The sequence below is a fragment of the Chrysemys picta genome, chromosome 11, assembly GCF_011386835.1.
Source record: "Chrysemys picta bellii isolate R12L10 chromosome 11, ASM1138683v2, whole genome shotgun sequence".
Taxonomy (NCBI): domain Eukaryota; kingdom Metazoa; phylum Chordata; order Testudines; family Emydidae; genus Chrysemys; species Chrysemys picta.
The window spans coordinates 30,646,841-30,669,657 of record NC_088801.1 but is presented as its reverse complement, the minus strand read 5'-3'; the positions used below and the strand labels follow the sequence as shown (position 1 = coordinate 30,669,657).

At 41.3% G+C, this 22,817-nt stretch overlaps 1 protein-coding gene across 2 annotated transcripts in view; it reads right to left on the bottom strand.

Moving 5' to 3' along the window:
- GALNT5 (polypeptide N-acetylgalactosaminyltransferase 5) overlaps positions 1–22,307 on the bottom strand; it is a 33,650-nt gene extending 11,343 nt beyond the window's left edge. Inside the window, exons 1-7 of one of the 2 annotated variants that reach the window (XM_008178497.4) lie at positions 20,354–22,307; positions 12,683–12,849; positions 9,955–10,074; positions 8,426–8,561; positions 7,921–8,040; positions 6,180–6,297; positions 4,634–4,957 (exon numbers count right to left, since the gene is read on the bottom strand). In XM_008178497.4, the coding sequence (XP_008176719.3) occupies positions 4,634–4,957; positions 6,180–6,297; positions 7,921–8,040; positions 8,426–8,561; positions 9,955–10,074; positions 12,683–12,849; positions 20,354–21,864 (2,496 nt within the window). In that variant the 5' untranslated portion in view covers positions 21,865–22,307. The remainder of the gene's footprint in view (positions 1–4,633; positions 4,958–6,179; positions 6,298–7,920; positions 8,041–8,425; positions 8,562–9,954; positions 10,075–12,682; positions 12,850–20,353) is intronic. The other variant, XM_065561755.1, reaches the window with a different exon arrangement.
- Between the last annotated feature and the right edge of the window lie 510 nt (positions 22,308–22,817).

The following is a 22,817-nucleotide window of genomic DNA, read 5'->3' as shown; positions in this document are numbered from 1 at the left end:
AAGAGCACCTATGCATGGATTTAGCCAGGAATAGCTATTCAGGAATCTTTTAGGGCTTGTCTACACACGGAGTTATTCCTGAAGTAATTGGCTAGCATTATTTCTTTTACTGGATGCTCTCTATAAGAGAAACATGGTGTAATCTAGGCAAACTAAAGATAACGGAACAGATTCTCTGCTGGTGTCAGTGGTGCCCATAATATCTGCTTGAACTCTTTTGTCTGCCAAGAGATGCTTTACATTAGCCTTTTTCTGGAACACAGGAGGCAGCAAGAGTAAGTTTTTCGTTAGGCACAGCTAGCTTTCCTATTGCTGCTTCATATGCTGTAACGGTTATTGAAAAGCGATTTATAAATCCCCTCACATTCCTGCAGCACAGTCTAACCAACCCAAATGAGCAGCAGGTTAGGAGAAAAATCCTCTTAAATTGACCTTATGCAGACAATTTGATTGCCTGACCAATCAAATCAGAGATCAGATATCTCCAGTTATCTTGGCCAACCAAAGCTAATTCAGAGTTAAAAGGTGCTTGGAGTTAATCATGCAGCTACACTTTGTTAACTAGACGGTCAAAAAAACAAAACCCAGAACCATAATAGCTGGCAAAGCCTACCTGCTGTCATCATACCTCTGACTGGTGATGTATTTAGGACACAAGTGGTGGGATACATTTCTATTCTATTCAGGCTATTATACTGCACCCTTCACTGCTGCATCTGAGCATCTCCCCGCAGGGGATTAAATTACATGACTAGTATCTGTCATGTATCCTTTGCTTTCGTTCTCCTTCCCTAAGGGGAAAACTGTTTGTGGATTTTTATCTCTATTTAATTTTATTATATATAATGTGATCTGTGTCATGTCACTAAGATAACTCTTCAGGTCTCGCAGATAAGGTTGGCTGCCCTTGATCCAGTCAGTGAAAGGGTAGTATTGGTACTTATGGTAATATAAGAGCCAGCAGCAGTTGTGTACATACCACACTTTGGAAAGAAGGAATTTCAATTGTAACTTAGCCAAAAGGTGTATGATTATCCTTTTAAACGTTTGCATCATATTGGTGGGGAAAAAAGAATGAGTGACAGAACATTGTCTGTCAGGAAATAGCTAGTTAGAAAGTGCAGATGCGAATGAGAATTTTTTTTAAAAGTGTCTAAATATTTTCTGTTTCCAGATGTTCCTTTGTTTTTGTTGTGATACAGGTGGCCTCAGGTCTCTCAGGTGTCTTGTATCTCTTCATTCTGCCTCTTTTGCTCTATTTTCCCTACAATTTCCGTTACATCAGGGAGTCATCATCATGATACCTTGTTAGCATGACCATCTGGAGAAGTTATGGCTTGCACTAAGCTTTCTTGTACTGCTGTTTGAATGACCAGACAAATGCATTCTAAGGGCATTTATGCATTCTGAAGTTCATATCAGAATGCTGCTTATACTGGGCTGAATTCTGCCAGGTACCAAATGCCCTCAGTTCACACACAAGGAAGTCAATGGAACAATATTGATTTATAACAGATGAGGAGTTGGCTAGATCGTCAGGCTCAATGAGTAGTGATCAATGGCTCCATGTCTAGTTGGCAGCCATTATCAAGTGGAGTGCCCCAACGGTCGGTCCTGGGGCTGGTTTTGTTCAATATCTTCATTAATGATCTGGAGGATGGCGTGGACTGCACTCTCGGCAAGTTTGAGATGACACTAAACTGGGAGGAGTGGTAGATACACTGGAGGGTAGGGTTAGGATACAGAGGGACCTAGACAAATTAGAAGATTGGGCCAAAAGATGTCTGATGAGGTTCAACAAGGATAAGTGCAGAGTCCTGCACTTAGGAAGGAAGAATCCCAAGCATTGCTACAGACTAGGGACTAAGTGTCTAGGCAGCAGAAAAGGACCTAGGGGTTACAGTGGATGAGAAGCTGGATATGAATCAACAGTGTGCCCTTGTGGCCAAGAAGGCTAACGGCATTTTGGGCTGTATAAGTAGGAGCATTGCCAGCAGATCGAGGGATGTGGTCATTCCCCTCTATTCGGCATTGGTGAGGCCTCATCTGGAGTACTGTGTCCAGTTTTGGGCCCCACACTATACGAAGAATGTGAAAAAATTGGAAAGAGTCCAATGGAGGGCAACAAAAATGATTAGGGGGCTGGAACACATGATTTATGAAGAGAGCCTGAGGGAACTGGGATTATTTAGTCTGCAGAAGAGAAGAATGAGAGGGATTTTGATACCTGAAAGGGGGTTCCAAAGAGGATGGATCTAGACTGTTCTCAGTGGTACTAGATGATAGAACAAGGAGTAATGGCCTCAAGTTGCAGTGGGGGAGGTTTAGGTTGGATATTAGGAAAAACTTTTTCACTAGGAGGGTGGTGAAACACTGGAGTGGGTTGCCTAGGGAGGTGGTGGAATCTCCTTCCTTAGAGGTTTTTAAGGTCAGGCTTGACAAAGCCCTGGCTGGGATGATTTAGTTGGGGATTAGGTCCTGCTTTGAGCAGGGGTTTGGACTAGATGACCTCCTGAGGTCCCTTCCAACCCTGATATTCTATGATTCTAATTGAGGTATATTTATTTTATTTTATGGCAATATTTGAAAATTACAGCTGGTTGAGCTATTATTAAAAAATGTAGCCGCTTTCCTCCCCTTTTAGATTACTGAACCTTTTATGAACTAATCCTGATATCTGAGAGTAAATCTGCTGTTAATAAAATATTTTCCAAGTAGCTTTGATTAATATTATTCATCCTACTGGTAGCTTCTGAATGATTATTTCAGTAATCAGTATTTATTTGTGTTGTGCTATTTGATCAGCTCTACTGGAAAATATGGTCCACATCGCAGCTAAAGTAAAGCAACCTTAACTTAGCTTCACTGACTCCCTGGGGTAGAGAAATATCTGGGAGTTTATAGCCAGCAGAGCAGCTCCTTACCACCCCTGGCACTGCCCTTGGCCTGGGAGGCATGTCTGAGGTGTGACAGAGTATGGCCATGTCTGCTCCTGGCTGCTGGAATAACCTAGGAGGTAAATCGAAGCTGTACTGGGGGGCTGAACTGCCCTACAGCCAGCATCCGTGCCAATGGGTGTAACACTACTTATGCTCCTGCCCTCAGCAGGACAGCACAAGCACAGCTAAGGATCTGACCGATTACTTTCAGGAGTGCTACTCTTGCTAAACTAGAACGCTAAAACTAGAAAGACTTTCAGAAGCTGACAGAACTACATATGGTAACAAAGCGCCTTACTTTTGTGACCAGGGATCACTGTCACTTGTTCTTAACATTCTGATTTTTTAATTTAAATTTATGCTGAAATTATAAATGAAGTAGCCTGTCCATGATGCCTCAGGAGGGACTATTTTATGCTTTTGTATTTTTAGAAATGTTTCCAACAGCCCTGAACTTTGGTGAAGAAATATGGACCAAGATCAGAATCTACATTTTGTTCACACACACACACACACACACACTTAAAGAGATGCTGAATATGTGAATAATTAGCACATTGTGAAAATGAGACTCAACTGACATTGAAGTTCACAGAATGGTGTGAATATAACACCAGAGGAAGTTAAAGGGAAGTAAATTCAGAGAATACACACAACCTGATCCTGCTACATTCCTTACACAACCACAACTTCCATTAAAATCAATGGGAATTTGGGGTGGGTAGGGAAAGCAGGACTGAACACAAAATATTTCTGAAAAAGTATTCTGTCCACTATACCTTTGTTGCATTTGTATAAGTACTGGAGACTGGGTTTTAGCTGCACTTTGATATGTGATATGACTAGGGTGACCAGACAACAAATGTGAAAAATCGGGATGGGGGTGGGGGGTAATAGAAAACTATAGAAGAAAAAGACCCAAAAATTGGGACTGTCCCTATAAAATCGGGACATGTGGTCACCCTAGATATGATTGTGTTTGGGAGGATACTTCTACTTTTTTGTTTGAAAATAAAAATGAGGCTGTTTTTATTGTAGAAGAGAAAAATAGATTTCTAGTGCACTCTAGTGGTGTCAGGCTCTCAGTACAAAACAATAATTATTTTTCATGTACTATATCGATTCCATGAAAAAATTATTGAACCCCTAAAAATCCTGGAGATTATAGATAATATATCTCTGTCTGTAGCCACAAGTTTTCTGAAATATAAACTCTGGAAATGAGGTAAATTGATCAGATGTTTCTCTATTATCTTGACTACTATGGGGTAGTTTATCATGTCAGTTATCACTGAAGAGGCTTGTTAACGTAAAATTTTGTCTTGGGGGGGGGGGGGGAAGTGCAAAAAACATGGACTCTTCATTATCAGAAATGTCACCCAACAGAAAATGTGAAGAGGAAACACAGAAATACCAACCAATGGGCTATATCTTCAGATTTGTCACCTGTCATAGAGCAAAGAAAATTACTACAACATAATGAAACCGTTTTGTCCTAAACCATGATCTGCGGTAAAGGTGAAATTCACCATGGCTGATGGAGACAGTATGAGGCCCTCTGCACCTCTAGGAGTCATTGAGCTTGTGTGTCACAGCCCAACCATAGAAAGTAAGTTTAAATGAAGAGTGACTCGTTAACACAGAAATGTAAACATGCATTTGTAGTGCAATTTGCCCTTGTAAAGTTCACATACCAGCCCACTGGCTTTAACAAGAGGAGCTTCCAGGTCTGGGTAGATGTTCTCCAGATACCACTTGAAGTTTTTGCACTTAAGCTTCTTCCGCAGTTCTATTTGTTGAGTCAAGTCTCCAACATCCAGGTTTTTCTGGATTAAGTGGTAACCATGTCCATAGAACAATTCTTTGTACTCATCTAACCAGACCTCGGCAACACGTGCCAAATTCCGCTCCACTGTTTTTATCCGGTCTTTAGGGAAGGTGTACGGGTTGTCATTCCTGAAAATATGTCCAACTCTGGAGCATGGGATGATCTCAATTTCTCCTCCACACATCCAGACCTGGCAAACAGAGTTTGATTTGACAAAAATGTTGGTCAATGGTACCTTCTGGTATACAATAGATCTGATTTTGAAAAGTGGCCTCAATTTTTGTAGGCGCAATTTTGTGGGTGTAACTTGCACTTATGTGTAGGCTCAAATGAAGAGAGCCCAATGGGAAATGGTCTGTGTTGGGTGCACTGTGGAGCAGTATTACCCTAGGGGGAACCCTCTCAATCAGGTACAATCCCTTCAGAGCTCCCCAGGCCACACCCACTCCTCCATCCATTAGGGAGGAGCAGCATATGCTTATCTCACCAACTTCTAGGCTGGTGTGGAGGAGGCACACAGCCAAAGCCCTGCTTCTTCCTGACCCATTTAGAAAAGTTTGCCTAGCAGAGACTGTAGTTGGTGTATCTGGTCCCTGTTCTGGGATGAAAATGAAGGTTTCTTGGGCCTTTGTCTATGTATAATACCTGAGTATCTCTGCAATTCAAACACTTAGATGCCTTAATGACAGTGTTTGCATGAGCAATTAATTGGCGGTATATGAGAAATGCCTCTTGGGCTGATAGACCAGGAATTATACCAGAGACTTCCCGAGATAAAATCATGAACTGCTACAGCTTGAGCTGAAGAGCCAAGCCTTTATCATGACTGGCGCTAACAACTCCTTTCCTTTGCAGGTCAGTACACAGGGGGATCTGTAATACACTCACCCATGAGTTATAGATGGAATTATTTTCAGGGAAAAAACTGTAGCCACAAAAATGGATGTCAGGGAGAGATCTTGTTAAAAATCAAGTCAAATGTGTTATTCATGCAGACTAACTTGAAAATACTGATAAACAATCCTCTGAGCATTGCTGAGTTGAACAATAATTCTACACCTGGCTTGTATTAGCAAAAAATCATAAATAAATGACGAGCAAAGCTTGAGGCCCATGTTCCAGGCCAAAAAGGAAGTAATTTCCACAACAATCTTTGGAAAGGGGAGGAGAGCCTCGGGTTTCAAAGCCGTTCCTTTTTGCAACAAACTTAAATGCAAGAGTTACTGTTTAAATCAGGAGGGTTCAAAGTTCATCTTTAACTGCTTAAGAGGCAGTGCTTTGCTGATTCAGAGAAGAATATGAATTGGGGCCTCAATGAAATTCAGAGATAATAGCATTTAAAGGCTACAAGAATTCAAATTGACTGAAAGAAACATTCAGTAACATTATTACTATTTAGGAAAGCAGCATACCTTGAACGAAAGTTCCATATTTTCACCTCCCCAAACATCCAGACCAGGATCATACGTTCCAAGTTCAAAAAAATACTTCTTATCAATAGAAAATAATCCACCTGCCATTACGGGACACCTAGGAATGAACCACAGACCTTACACTGTTATTCTGTGGGACAATAAAAATGCACCTGCCACAGCACCCCTAAACAGAAATAGCCTAGAAATCATGGACTCCCAGCTGTCCTGTGACAGGTGCTAAGTGTAACACCCTATGTTAATTTGCACATACAGAAATGGAAACTAAGCAGACACTAGATAGTTAATGAACAGAGAGAGCACACAGATCAGTTTGAAGAAATGGAGAGACCCATTGGATATGAAAATAAGCAAAACCACACTGTTTAAAATCTGAAGTTAACCAAGTGACAGTGAGAGCACCATGTGTGTTACCTCGCTGTAGACTGGCAAGCACACTAACAAAATGGATACTAATGTTTAAAAAAGCATGTGATGGAAAGTAAACACGGAGCAAAGCCTTGGTTAGAAGAAAGTACAGTACGCTTTGGCAAAGTGGCTGAACAGAAGCTGAAAATTTTAATGAACCACTAAGGTAATTTTCTGATATCAGTTTTGTCTGTCTGTTTGTCTGTCTGTCCAGGTTGGTGCCAGAACTGAAATATCATCTTGGGCTCAAATTTTAGATTAAATTTCTAGAGGTTTTTTTTCCTGTTAGAGACTAGAGACCAAATGCTTTAATCAGTGGTGCCAAGTAGACTCATGAGATAAGTAGCAAGGTAATACAAAAAGAATGAATATAAACCGGAAAGGCCACCATACAGATGATTCTCATCCTATGCAAACAACATTGTATAGGAGAGACAGTCACTAGGAAGATGGAAGGAATCAGAGACAAAGACCACTTACTCCGTATGGTATCTCCAAAACAGTCTGGGCTGGATTCTCCACATCACCCATTTAGTTTTGAACACAGTCAAGGGGAATGAGATGTAGGAACCAGTTATGGCTCTCTGATCCTGCACTGTCCAGCCCTGGTACAAGTCAGAGCTGCTGGGAGCTGATCTAGTCTATTTGCTGGTGTGAGGTCCCTCTGTGTCCTTACGCTAGTGGGGGATTGGGTAGAGTGGAGGTCCATTCTATCATGCCCCTCATCACCTCTCAGCCCACTCTGCTGCAACCCTGATTCATCACCTCCCTCCTCCTAGACCAAAGGAAAAAGCGAGTGGCACAAAGTGGACTTTGCTGGCTGAGGAATCCCACCCCTTAACTTCAAGTGCTGACAACAAACCCAACATGATTTATGGCTGATAAGTGCAAAGTCAGCCCAGTTCTTTTGATCTTAAGTGCACCTAATTGCAAAAGCTTGTGTGGCTTCTGACATAAAGGGACCATTTGCTGCTGCAGTGTGATTGTTCTAGTACATGACCTTTATCTCTGGCTATGCCAGGACTGGAATACCTTGCCTGTTATGCTGAAGCCCTTGAGGCCATGCAGCGTCCAGCAGAATATTTGCGGCTCATGGGATTTTGAGCAATGCCTGCTGTGTTCTCTGTGACTCAGGTTGGCACACATCAGGTGGCGCAACTTCCTACACAACTTAATTGCACAGATTTTTCTGGATGTTGGCCTTTCTGTGCCCATTTATGTAAAAGGGGAACTTCTGGCCCAAAAAAGACTAGTTTGAAGCTCTGATGAAGGAGCATTTCTGCTCACAAAATGCTTAATTTTATACTCTTACCTTATTATATCTGTTTCCTTGATTTTATCTTTCTCAATGACCTCTGGAGGAATCTGCCTCCATCCAAAATTCATTGGCCAGGTAAAAATCCCACGCTGAAAGTTATCCACTGTCATGTAACTAAACACAGAAAAAGAAAGCTATAATATCAAGTTTTAAAGCAGACTCGTAATCAAAAGGAATAAGTGAAAATGAACTTGTCTATATAATTAAAGCAAAAATCTCAAAGATTTCTTCATGTATCTTCTTTTGAGCACTAAACATTCATGACCTACCAAACAGTAAATGCAAATTGTAGTAACTGAGGTAGCTGTTTGTATTTTAATATTTGTTCATGTACATTTTTTCTTCTTTGAGTGAAATAATTTGTGAAAAGTAATTAGCAGGTTCAGTAGTTTGCCTTCCCATAATTAATATTTTTGAAACTTTTCATTTGTAAGTGTTTTTTTGTGAAAGTTGCTTGTATTATGATCTGGAAGTAAAATATGGCATAGAATGAAATTACCTCATGTCCTTGTCACTGATTACTTCAATAACTGGGCACGCTACTTTCTTTCTGTTTAAACGGACTCTTTCCAGAAGTGGTTCCAACCATCCTACATTACATTCCACATGAGAATCTAAGAATGTCAATACATCACCTAGAGGGCAGAACCAAGAGGGGATTATTTCATTTCTGAGAATGAAATACATTCAGTAAAGTCCATGTCCAGCAACTACTGCCCCTAACAAAAATACTCTACTCCCATGAACCCACCTAGGAAGAGACCAAGTATGGCCCTCATTCTGAACACCTTTTGATCTCAGTTATGATTTCCAGACAACTGTTTTGCAAAGAGTGTTGCCTGCTCACAAAATGCCACATTCTGGCCAGCCTTCGCACACGTGCATAGACAGGAGGGGAATGTGTGCCAGGGTGGTAGCCAGAATCCCAGGGAAGGACTCTCCCTTCTCTCTCCTAAAACCCTTGTAGATGCTAATCATCTGAGATGAGTGGTAAGAGACAAAGAGGTGGGTGGAGCACGCTTCATATCTTAACTGGCAGACAGAGCTGGTCAGATGCAGAATGTAGAGCAAACTGCCCCTGCTGCTTTAGTGAGTGCTTCCCAGAAGCCTCTAGGAGGAATTCTTGCTAAGTGAGGTATAATTTCTCCTGTGGGTTCCAACTGCAACATGTCCCCTCCATGCGTCCTCCAGAATGGGTATGAGCACTTGGACAGAATCTTGAACTCAAAAGTGCACCTCCTAGTAAAGAAGGCAAAACTAGAATGTAAGTCTGGAAAGGGGCAGTCTTCCCTAACTCAATGCACGATATAAGGGGGAAAATGCTTCCTGGAAGAAAAGGTAGGACCCATGACCCCAAATACACGTTCCCTTCAAACAGCCTTAGAAAAACATACACCTCTTTCTGCTTACCACCCAAACAAGTTCCTAGCCAACAAAACAATGAAGGCAAGCTTAAGACATACAAGACAAAACTGGTTGTTAGTAGAAAATTCAGTATATGACATCATTGGTGCAGGACAATACAGACATTTTAATGACAAAATGATATGGGTCTGTGAGCATCAAGAAGTGAGGTGAGGGAAAGACAGAGGATGTTAGCATTTCTAAAATACAGAGCCTCACAGTAACGCACTATAGCTGAAAGGAGCCAGCTTTTTGGCTGCTCAGTAACATTGTTGTTTTACTTCACAAATCCTACTCAAATCCTTTATCTTGTTACTGCCTAATTTCAAATCACCCAGCTACTTAGAGCTGGTAGAAAAAAAGTTCAATAAATGTATCCTGCAAATTTTGCCTTTATTTTCCAAATATGTGATGGGCCGAGAGTACAACATAGCGAACTGGTCGAATACTTGCTAAATTCTTTGCCAAACAATGACAAAACTTGCCAAATAATATTCAGCTCTCTCTAATATTAGTTCAAGATGCTATGATATACAGCACAGTAATAAACGGTTACATTTTTGTAATATAAATCTCCTTTTCAGACAAGCCCAAAATGGCAAATAAGAATAACTTTCCTCTTACCTTTAGCAATCTCTGCCCCTGCTAGTCTGGCTCGTATTAAACCGTGTCTTTCTTTGAGGTGAAGGAGCCGAACCTTTGGAAACTGTGACATATATTTGTCCAAGCTATCCTTGAGGTATTCTAAACAGGAGAGAAATTAGCCAATTCTTACAAATGATTGGCTTGTCTTTTTAAAGCCATAACAAAGCAGTGAAAAAAGTTCCTTCTCACTAAGTTTTAAACCATCTATGAAACACACTAGTTTTTTTCAGTTGGAGACATTCCCAAGCATTGGCTTAGGCCCTTTAACAGCACTGTTTCCTCCCTCCCCAAACTATTTGGAAGCCTCTTTGGCTGTGTTCCAAACACATGATTCATACAATCAGAAGGGACAGGGCAAAAATATGTATGCTATGGATGGGATTTTCGAAAGCATTCAGCATTAGCCAAACTCTGCAGGTGAATGGTAAAACTCTCATTAATGTCAATGACAGCAGAATTAGGTTATTGCTGCACAGTTGGAAAATCCCAGCCTGTGTGACATTGGTCCCCTGCCAACCTCTGGCATTCCCCATTGAAGTTTATACTTAACATTTCCTTTAGAACTTATAAAATCAGAATTTTCTCCTTTAAAACACCATAATTCCCATTAAAAAACTGGCTCTCAAATTGGTTTTCGTAGGGTGACTGTGTTTTGCTGTGCTTTGCAAATTTTCTGTTGAATTCCAACAGCTAATATTAACTACTACAGTTAAACAATGTATCTGGTCTTAAATTGAGTGAGGAATGCAGCATTGGAGGTCATTTCTCACGTGGCACTTTATATTTGTTTGACTTTGTGGTAGGAGTGGGTTTTATTATATAAAATTCTCAGAAAGAATAAAATGTGAGAAAGAAAGCTGTATGAGTTAGCAGCAATCCCAAGCGTATGTGGGTTAAATATATTGGGACAGATCTTTGCCTCAGTAAAGACAGCGTGAAATCTGAGCGAGAGCTTCAGTGAGAGTTTCTGCAGTGAAGTTTGACACCTTCCTCTGAAGCATCTAGAGCTGGCCCCTGTCACAGATAGGTATGGCACTAAATTGACCACTGAACTAATTCACTGTGGCAATTCCTGTTTATATAAGTTTGCCTGAGAAAGAGCCTTAGGATTTGGCTCCTGAATTTTACATGTCCTTTTTCGCTTTTCCAAAGGAAACAATTGTTTACATTTCAAAAGCCAAGTGAAAATCTTGGCCTGCATTTTTTAAACTTTGTGGACGCACTAGAAGTTCTGCTTTTTCTGCCACTCCTAGAAATACAATGCCACATAAAACACAGTTCTCTCATTACTTTACCACCACCCATGACATTTCTATTGCAAGATGCCCAGTATTTTCATTATGCCACTGGCTGGTTAGTCCATACAAAGGAAAGTGCAAAAGTGAAGGAAAGTTTGCTAGAAAATAGAGTACACATCTATTTATTTCCCTAAAAAAATGCAAATGTCTAACATTTATATACTGAATTAAATCATTTTCCTCTCATCCTCCTTATGTCAGTTCTCTTTTTAGATTGTAAACTCTTTGGGACAGGGATCCTGTCTTCGTGCTACAGCACCTAGCACAATTGGGTCATGATCTTGATTTGGTACAGGGCTTGCCATGAGGAGATAAAAATCTAAGAATTATGCCATTGTTAAATTATTCAAGGCTGAACTCTGTTCTGGAGTATTGAGAACCAAAGTATTAAAAATAGGATGACCAGACAGCAACTGTGAAAAATCAGGACGGGGATAGGAGGGAATAGGAGCCTATATAAGAAAAAGACTCAAAAATCAGGACTGTCCCTATAAAATCAGGACATCTGGTCACCCTAATTAAAAAGCAGAGTCTCAGGGGCATTGCAATTACTATGACTGTGCATGTAACTTGACTGTACATAACAGTGACCATTTAGATGCTTTCAAACTACACAATCGCTTAAGAGATGAAGAACAGTTCTTTTATCTAGCTGAGATAAAAGCTAGATAAGTAGGCCAAATGTAATTGAATTTGGCCAGGACTCTGTGATTACCACTCCAACTGTCATGAAAGTGTTTTAGTATCTTGGGTCGGGGCACCTATTTTACATCTCATATGAAAGCTGGAGCCTCAAGCATCAGAGTATTCACAACACAATGGGGCATTGGCTGCATATTGATTCAGAAGGAAGCATGCCATCTCCTGATTCGGCATAAACCATGCTACTTCCTTTGGAAATGTTTTTGGAAGTCTCCTATCCAAACACTACATTGGCCTCATCCTGGCTGGGGGAATCAATTCAAACTGTGATTACAGCATAAGGTGGCATAACTTCATGATTAAAACATGGGGTCAAATTGAAATTAATGAAGAAAATTATTTCTTCTCCTATACCAAATTTAAGTACAGAGAAGCAAATTGCTGTTTAGCCCTGTGACCAGGGCCGGCTCCAGGCACCAACTTAACAAGCAGGTGCTTGGGGCGGCCAAGGGAGAAGGGCGGCACCTGCGGCAATTCGGGGGCAGCAGGTCCCTCACTCCCTCTAGGACCGAAGGACCCGCCGCTGAACTGCCGCCGCTGATCGCGGCATTTTTTTTTTTAACCATACGTCCCTATTTTCCCGGATATGTCCAGCTTTTTGGAATTTCCCCCCGGATGGGGATTTGACGACCAAAAAGCCGGAAATGCTGGAGCCGGCCCTGCCTGAGACACATTCATTTCCTGAATTTAAAGGAAGCTTCACCTACCTTTTGTGCTGAAGTCATCCACCAGAATAATCTCTTTAATCAGGTGAGGAGGAGATCGATTGAGGACACTGTGAACGGAGCGTAGAAGAGTGGACCACACTTCATCCACAAAACATATGATAATCGTGGTAGTTGGAAGGTCATTGTGAACCAGTTGTTCTGAACACCTAAAATGTCAACAATACAAATGAACAGCATCCATCAGGTGATGTTTTCAATGTACACGAGGCCAGAGGATTTAATTTTCTGTAAGTTTCTGTAAAACTTTGAAAGGCTGCTTGTTTTGTGTTTAGCTTGGAGATATATAAGGGGGGGGGAGGGTAGAAGTATTCTGAATAATAAAGATACAACACCAATAAGGCAATTCCAGTGATACAAAGATGAGCGTTCAGGTGCATTATATGATTTTTATAATGTATATACCACTACTTGTAGTGGGGGCAGTCTCAGCAGAGAGGCCAAGGATATCCTCTCTCTCACTCACATGCGTGCACACACACATACAGCCCTACTTCTTACCCACCTACAGAGTGCCACGCCTATTTTAACACCTCACATCTATTGCTGCATCTACTGCAAAGTAGCCACTGTTCAATTATCTCATTTTCAGGAACAAACATCCTCTAAGGCCCTGATCCCCCAGATAAGCAGATACATAGTTTTGTTCATGGGAGTGTTCCTATTGATTGCAATTTACTTCTCGTGTGAGCAAAGTTTCATATGTGCTTACAGGTTTTGCAGGATCAGGGCCTAAGAACAAGAATAATGTACTCATTATTACAGTGTTTGTTCCTAATGTTTCCTCTATTGCTCACGGTATTGTATAGCTCATGCTGCCCTGTTTCTGGCCTGTCTTGTCTTATAACTCAAGCTGCCTTATTGCTGGCATGCCTTCATTTCTCTCTTGCTGTGTCTCTCCCCTAAGCACAGTCCCCAGTTGCTCATAAAGAAATGCAGTCTACAGCCTGAACTGGTATCGCCACTTTTCTGTTTAAGAAAGTGCTGCCTGGTCAGAACAAGCAGGGTGGGCACAGTGGCCTTGCTATTTCTCCAGCGCATCAGTTTCTTGGCACTTGCACAATGCTGTACTGAACTGGAAGAGAAAGACTGAGAGAAATGCTGAGGATTCACAGAGCGTCTGAATTCCTTGACATTCCAAATGGCATGTAAATCAGCTGTAAAGAAAAAAAAATCCAATGGTACATGTAATGGTACAGGGAAATAATCCCTTCCAAAAAGGACTATTCATAGTACAGTAACAATACACAAAACTTACCCAATGTAACTGTACTGAGGGGACCAAAATGGATTAATCTTGAGGGCGCAAAGGGGGTGGGATGACATTGCATTGACGTGAGGTATATTGTAATTAAATCTGTACACACACAACACACACAAAACTATCTTTGAGGTTCCATTTCTCAAACAATCTCAGAATCTAAAACCATCAAGCATTTGCTGTCTTTTGTCAAAATATGTAGGCCTTTCCTTTTCACATGAACTTCATTCCCCCTCCCCCCGCCCCCTGGCCGGCTCAGCCTGTGAATGCTGAATGCTCATCAACAGATTCCATCCAGAGGGTCTGAATGTAGCCTACTCGCCTAGCAAACAGGGAAAGATGAAATCAGCAGATTTGAGGGAGTGATAAAATTTCTCCAATTTCTATGAATTTGTCATCTTATTCCATGACAGTCAAAATGTGATGGCTGGGTCAAGTCTGGGTCTTCAGTGCTTGAACAAAAGGTCGATGAGCAGCTTTTCTCATCTTCTATTTGCAATTCAACTACTGCTTTGATATGTGCCTTAAGGGGACATTCACTCCCTAAGCGCTGGTATCTTCAAGTGGATCTTGAGGAGTACAGAGCATCTTACTGACAAACTCTTCTTCCCAGAATTATATTATTTTTCACCTAGAATACCTTAGCATTATTGGGGCTTGCTTGCTCTCTATTATTGATAACATGTAGCCTGACAAAGGTTTGATCTCTTTTCTTCCAGGATAGGCCTCTTACATGTAGGAAGAGCAACCAACCCACCTGCTAATTGAGAATACTACAGGAATAATGCTCTTCTTGGTGAACATAAAACAGAGAGCACCATTTGTTTTTATACTTTCCCTTTAAAAACAAGCAGGCACCAGAGCACTACAGGCCAGAATAATTTTGAAAAGTCATATTTTTTCTTATATTTGGAAATATAAGCCATCAAATTATACTTTTATTGGCTCAGATACAGCTCTCAGATCTGCATATCTCAGAAAGAAAGTGAAGTGTGAACCATAAAAAAGAAGTATCTCGCTAATTGCAAGTGCAGTTTTGATTTCTTTTCTACCACTGGCTATATGAAAAATCCAGATCAGCCTCTCTAGCATTCCTTTAAGTGTATCTTTCCTCCCCCCTTTTATAGCATGAGAATGATTTTGTAATCGACTTACAGGGGGTTCACCTTAGGACACCAATCATCACTGGATCAGCCAGAAGGGAATATTGATATTTGATATGTTTTAGTTGGAAACCATCAACACGTTGGCCTATAGCAATGACACAGCTTGCTGCAGTGCAGGAGATTTTGGATTGGAAGTAAGTTCAGGACTCTCAAAGTCACTGGAAAACACTTACTGAATGTAGCACAGGAGAGGCAGTTATCACAGGGAGAGAGGAGAGAATTTGCAATCCTTCCCTGCTCTTAAAAAACTTTGTGACATGGATGATTTTGTTGGTGACCTCAGCAGAGGCAGAAGGTAGATGCTGAGAGTGACAGCTTTCACTATAAAGAAGGATTTAAGGGGTGAAAAAGTAGCCCTACAATGAAGACACAATGGACTGCAAGTGGTGGTAATAGGAGAGTAACATATAAAAAAGCATATTAAATCCATATTTAACGACTTAATTTTATTATCACTAGTCCAGATCTCTGGGCCTTCTTCTAGCCTCTTAGGGAGCACAAAGCATCTTGAAAGTAGTGGGGGATTCCTCTAGCAAAGATGAATCCGTAGATGATGCAGCAGCCCCTAAGGACTTAAAGCAACCCTTAGGAGCAACCTTAAATTAAGGAATGGCATCAGTGTCTCTTTTCTTGCCTGAAGGAAAAGGGATATGTTCCCTGCACAGGGACCGGTGGGTCCATTCTTCCTTCTATTGATACACTAGCTGAGGGAAATTTTGAAATTAATGTGTATGTATACATGAGAACTAAATGAAAGGAGCCAAACGATGTTGCTTAAAGGTGGGACTTTCAAAAGTGCTCAGCGTTGAACTGACTCTGCTTTCCTTGAAGTCAGCTCACCATTGACTTAGATAGCAACAGAGAGAAGCCAACTGTGAACACTTCTGAACAACCCACCTTAAATGACAGTTTTAATCAACATGGCTCCAAGGTCTGACACCCTAGTGATAAGTCTCTGCATTTCCATGAGGGTGACCCGCGTCTGCTTCCTAGCTTGGGGTAAAATTTTCTAAAGTGTCTAAGTGAGTTAGAAGCCTAAGACACATTCAAAGTCAGTAGGCTCTAGCAGCCTAAGTCACTTGGGCACTTCTGAAAATGTTACCTCAGTTCTCTTGATTCATGAGTTTGAGAGTACAATGGAATCAGAGCACGCATCTGCATTGACAAAAGAGTGTCTAGTGACACCTCCAGATGATTAAAGACTGTTGGTGCCCTAAAATATCTTCTTTTGCTGCTAGAATGGTGTCTGAGATGCATAACTTTGCTAGCACGGATACCTGGTTGCCAAGATGCAGAGTGGCATGTAGGAAATAATGCTTTTCAACCAAGCGAGGTTGTTATGGGTCGGGCATGCTCAGGATCAAATCCAGGTTAATGAGCAAAGCCCAGGTAAATAGCTGTGCACAGAGGAACTACAATGGTAGTTAGGGGAAGGGGATTGGAATCATGTCCACCAGGTTCAGAGAAGATGGAGACCCGTTTTGCAGTCCTTCTATGACCCCTGTGTGCAGTAGTATCCATTGTCTGCTAGCCAAATCCCACAAATGGGTGTTGTCCAGGACTTCATTTGCAAATCCACTGGCCATCCCACTGTGTGTATTCCAGATCTCTCTTTGCATAGATTTTTGGGATCTTTCCCATTCCTGTGCTGGTCCTGTACTTCTGCACCTGGGTGGATTTGGTCCTCAGTGAGTTTTTATTTTTGTGTTAAGGGCTAGAAAGGCATAAGACACTGATGGAACAAGTTCCTAAAGCCTGCCTGGTTACTGGGGTTCAGTTCACTAGCTTAGTACTGAGGCACGGCTTAAAAGGGGAGCTGAGGTGTACATGGGAAAGATTAGGAGATGTGAGAGAAAAAATGGCAATTTTATCAAACAGATTCTCTAATACATTAATTGCACTGCGAGCTGTTTGAAAACTGGATATGCAGTATTGCTTCCTTGTCAATGGACAGTGAGCAAAGAATTTGGATTGGCTCTGGCTGATGTGGATCGAAAAAAAGGCATCCACTTAAGCGGTTATGGATTTTTAATTAGCAACTGGCCTATCCCAGTTGGTACACACTTTTGCGCTTGGTTGCATCTTCTTTTTCCATCCAAATAATTATCCCAACATCAGACACCACTAGTTAGAAAGCTTTGCAGAATACAGGGTCTGTTGATGGGAAATTTTAACTTGGGAACTGCATACTCCATGAGTTAAACAAAGAAGAAATCTTTGCCCAATGAAAAAGCTTCCAGCACAATGAAAATATTCCAGCCAACTTTCCATGTAGCCAAGTCTGGTTTTTGTATCTTTTCAGATAGCATACTACGCTGTAATATCAGATGGGCAGTTTGCCTAGGTGCTATGTTGCCTACAACACTCCCATGTTTAGCTATGGTGTTTTCTGTGATAACAAGGTAGATGCCCATTTTCTAGCCTTACCGGGAGCTCTGACTCATCACCTAAGTATCTTACAGTTCTATAATATACCAGTTACATGCACTGATAATACTGGAAGGAGAATATCCTTTGGTCTCTGTGGGTCTTTTGTTTCCTTCAGGTGACACTTTACTATTTCAAGACAAAACTTTGTTCTATGAAACATGAGTGTTGCGTCTTTGCTCTTTGTTTGCTTCATATCACTTGTAGTTTCTCTGCCTTGCTGTGGAATACATAGTGGAGAACAATCATAGTTTTTCCCAGTGTCTCATCACTTCAAAGGTACGTTACACATTGTAGTAATTCACCTTTGATCATGGAGCCAACTTCAGAACTGATGTGTAAAGTGCTGTAAGTAACACTCGGGAGGGGTAGTGAATCCTGATATAAATGCATGCAACTGCCACTGAAATCAGTGAGCACATGAAGTTGCAGCAGGCTAGAGCTCAGGGAGTCTAAATGTAATGCAGTTTTACTTCTGGGGGAATTCTGTGCCTAAAATTTTACACCAAAAAGTTAAAAATTCTGTGCACAATATTTTAAAATTCTGCATATTTTATTTGTTAAAATAACACAATATAATCATGCCAGTTTCAATTATTTTGGTAATTTATTTCAGCATACCTTTCAGCAAGTATGTCTGTAACAATACAGACAACAAAAAAGATTCAGGAAATGTTTTTTGACAAATAGATTCCTTACTAGGCATATTAATACAGGATTTTGAGTAATAATTCATTTAAAACTACAATACAGAAATGTGTTTCCTGCACCCCTCAGAAGCAGTGCAAAGGCTTGGGGGAGTCAGGGGTAATGGAGAAGCTGAGGGAGAGGGAAGGAGCCTGGGAGTGAACCTGGAGGGTTCTTGGGAGGTGGACAGAGAAGTATAGAACAGTTTTTTTTTTGGGGGGGGGATTGTTAGGGAGTTGGGGAGCCTCCCCTATGTAGACCCTGGCTGACCACTAGCATCTCCTAGTCAGGCACATCTGCCCTGTCCCCATGTATCCCTGCACCCCCATTCAGCCATGCATATAACCACATGTCCCCATGTGGCCCTGTACCCAACTTCCCTCTGTCTTTATGTGTCTCTGCACCCTCACTCAGCCAAGCATAGCTGCCCCTGTCCCCATGTGACCCTGTATCCCCACACCCATTCATCCCCAGGCTCAATGTTGCTACCCCACTAGCTCCTGTGCTCCTGCCCCAGTCTGTCCCCCTGCTAGCCCTTCTGAACCCCAGCATGTGTGACCCCTCCAGCAGCCCTGTGGGCAGGGAATTGTGATGAAAGCAACCTTTGCCCCCTCCCTCTCCACAGCTGGTTGCTCCAGCCTATGAACCCGCAGCCCTCTCTTCTGGTGCCACATCAGCCCCTGGTGGGCAAAAGGTATAATTGCACCTTCCCTTCACCTCACCCTCAGAATCAATTATTCCGCAGGGGGGAAAGCTGTAAAGGACATTATGTAATTCTCCACCTGCGCAGTGGCACAGAATTCCCCCAGGAGTATGAAATGTGATGAACAATAACCAAGAGACTAGGCGAGAAGGTTGCAGTGAGAAAAGCAGCTAATAGGGAGATGTAAAAAAGTATACAGCAGATTAAATTAAGTCCCCAACTTTAATTTGCACCTTCTTCCAGGTCCTCTATGTGTATCTTACAATTCACTAAGTCAGGCTCCCTTATATTCAGTTAGACTCTGTCACACCTACTGACCAGCATATGAATATCTTACACACCACATCTGTATTTGGACCATGGACTTTTGCATCTGGAGCACAAAAATTAAATTTACAGGAGCATCTGCAAATTTCAAGGAAATGTTCGGTTTCACCGCCAACAATTTTAAAAACAAAAATCTACATTTTCACACTGTGCAGGCATTTAAACCTGAAATGCACAAACTTCTGTCTTTCAGAACTGCCCTGGGCTATAACCAAGAAAGTGAGCTCCAAGGGGTCTTTCACGAAACTAAGAGTGCCACTCAGTGGTTGTTTAGATTAATCCTAGGCAAGGATGCATTACCTAGTGGATATCTCAAACAATATGTCAAGTACAGTATGCACAATGCTATTTAATAATCATACTTGTTAGCACTTACATATTAGTTTTCATCTTCAAAGCATGGTAGAAATATTAGCTAACTAATCCTTAGAAGGTGCTTGTAATAGCTGAGCATAAAATATTACTGCCATCATATATGTTGGGAAACTGAGGAAAATTAAAAAAAAAGCAGACAGGGAGGCAATATCAGAGCAAGGATGAGCCCTCATGAGTGACCAGTTACCAGCCCTGTGCTTAGACCAATTATGTGACAGAATTCACTTGGGAATCAAACATCCATATGCCAAAAGTATTTCATTTTGCTTATGATGCCCTTAAATGTTGGATATTACACCAGATAAACTGGGTAACATTTTCCAATGTGCTCAAGTGACTTAGGAGCTTAAGTCCTATTTTTAAAAGTGACTTAAACACACTGAAAGTCAATAGGATGCATGTTTCTTTGCGCCTAAGTCTTTTTAAAAATAGGATAGAGTCTCCTAACTCCCTTAGGTGCCTCTGAAAATTTTATCTACTCTGTGATTAGTCCATTAGCTGAAAATATAGAGATATTTCATTGATACTTTTCATGGGGCTAATGACAGTGCAATGCAGTTTTGAAAGAGCACTTGACTATTTGAAGTTATGGGCCATTTATGTACAGGTTAAAAGCATTCCAGAATGCATATCATGATCAAATCCTTTGATCAATACATAATTCAAACTTTTCTGAGATAATTTATGCAGGGGGAAACAGATCTTACCCGGCAGGCCTTGTGTCATCAATGGCTCGGTCTACAGGGATCAAATCACTCAGATAGACATTGAAGTTTCCTTCCTTCCATCTGCTTTTTGCCTCTTCTTGCTTATCATCAGGGACTGCAGCAGGATGCCCAAACTGACCGGGAGCTTTGGGATCTCTTGGGGAAAGTGTTACATCAATTGTTAAGACTTTGTGCATTCCAGTGTCCCTTGTAAAGTGGACCGTATAGCTGCTTCGATTTCTTTTCCTTAATTGCTCCTTATCATCTAACCTGACGTGAACTTTTGTTAGCTCTGGACCTTCTGTCAAAATTGCTTTCTTAGTTAGACCATTAAGCTCAGCAGTCTTGGTTACAGAGTTCATGTTAGGGGCATCCTCACTTTTGTTGCTAATCAATTGCTGTTCTTTTCTCGTGTTCAATCTTATTGTAAAATTTCCATTAGAATCAGCTACCAGATTCTGGGTTGCTGGGATGTTGATTTTTATCCCTTCTTTACTAATAATGACAAACTGATTTTCAGAGAAAGTTAGTTTCTTTTCATGAGCAGCTTTTGTTTCGTCTTCCTTTGGCATCTTTCCCAGTCCTGTTGGCTTTGTGGACAATCCCTTTTTCTCGGCACTGTTTGCAGCAGCCAGCTTGCTGACAGGTACATCCAAACTCCTGTTTGTTTTGTGTTCGGTGCCATCTATTGCTTTCATCCCAATCCTGGTTTGCTTTACAGAGATGATTTGCCTAGGAATTGGCAAATCTGGTACTGGGGGTTTGTTCTGAGGTTCCTTGGGGTTTGCCTCCGTTTGCAATTCCTGTTTTAATCCAGCCAAAGGGATTTTCTCTGTAATCCCAATTTTTAAATTTCCCTCAATGCCCTTTGATACCTTAGTTACAGGTTGGTTCTCTTTCTGTGCAACTTTGTTTCTTACAGTAGCTGTGCTGTGTGTTAATTTGACAACTGATCTCCCTGTTGCTGCAGCTAATGGGGTCTGCTGAAGCCTTTTGGGAACAGTTTGCTTTGTTCTCAGCAGGTCAGTGGAGTTTACAGTCTTTACATGCTTTTTTCTCTCTTTCTTTTCCATGGGAACAGAGGGATAGGGGCTCAGCAGTTTCACTGAGAATGTCCCAAGTGGCACAATCATTTTCTTATAGGCCATGCTTCTCTTTTCTGTTGGTTTTGCTGTTCTCTTTTCATTCTGTTTGTCAATTTCATTTTCAGCCTCTACCACTTTCTCTTCTATATTTCTATATTTCTCTTTACTAAATCTCCCCCTTTCAAAGCCTTTCGGGGGAGGTTTTGGTTCCCTTCTGGAGCTTTCAGGGGTCTTTTCTAAGTTTCGCCAAACTTTGAATCTTTCCCTTTCCCTCCTGATCATCTCATCTTTCAGAACCTTGGTGTTGATCTCACTGAATGAAAGCTTGAGTGCTGCCATGTCAAAGATCAACCAAATGACAGAGGCAACAAATATAAACGCGAGAGCTCTCCCACTACCTCGGAAAAGCTTCCGGATCTTGTTCATCTTTAAAAGTTTGTTTGTCTTCTTTATTGTGCTTGCCCCCCCTGGGCCTCTTACCTTAGTGAGCCAGCAGTCCCCGCTCCCTGGAACACGTCTGACTAGTGATCCAGGGGAAACCTCAGATCCTGCTGCCTGTCAGTCGTTGCCTGCGTGGCATTTTACAGCGGGGCATCTGCGTCTCCTCAGCTTTTCATGATTAATCCAGCAGCATTTCATTTCATCTACGGTAAACACAGGCGTTAGGTCACTGAAGAAACAACAAGTAGAAGTTCCACGTTATATTCCCATTGCTTTTCTTGTTTAACTATTATACACGTTGCCCTACGAGAAGGGAAAGGTTGCAGATCAGATGTTTTTTTCTCTCCACCCAGCTCTCATTCGTCCTGCTGTAACTCAACACCTCCTCACATAAGGAAACTACTTCAGTCCATTACCCAGAAAACTTTTTGTGCAGCTCTTACCTTCCGAGTTCTTTTGTTTATTAACCAGTTATACAGCAACCTGTCCAGAGGCAATACATTAGTTCCTGTTTCCTAACACTTTCTTAGAGTATTGAAAGTTAACCCTTCATTAACTCTTCTTGTCTAAGGTACTGTTAATACTGCACTGGCTCACCTTAAGTAAATAATAAATTAAAAGGACAAAATTTATCTGCAGTGTAACTCTAAATCAATGGATAAATATAGCTCAGTGTCTCATTTAGATAATGTAGCAAAAATTCAGCATCTGACCACAGTCTATCTTAATTAGGAATAGATAACAAAAGGATAATAATTAGAAGTATAACTGCAGTGTGTTGGTGAGTATTTGTATTTCTCCTGCTACACTGCAGATGGCAGATATACTTGAAGTAAATGGATTAGCTTAAAACTTGGAAACTTCTTGTTCATATACTTGAATTGTGGGGTGTAGCTAGCTGCAGAGTGAACAGAGCTGTTTTATATAGGGTCCAAGGA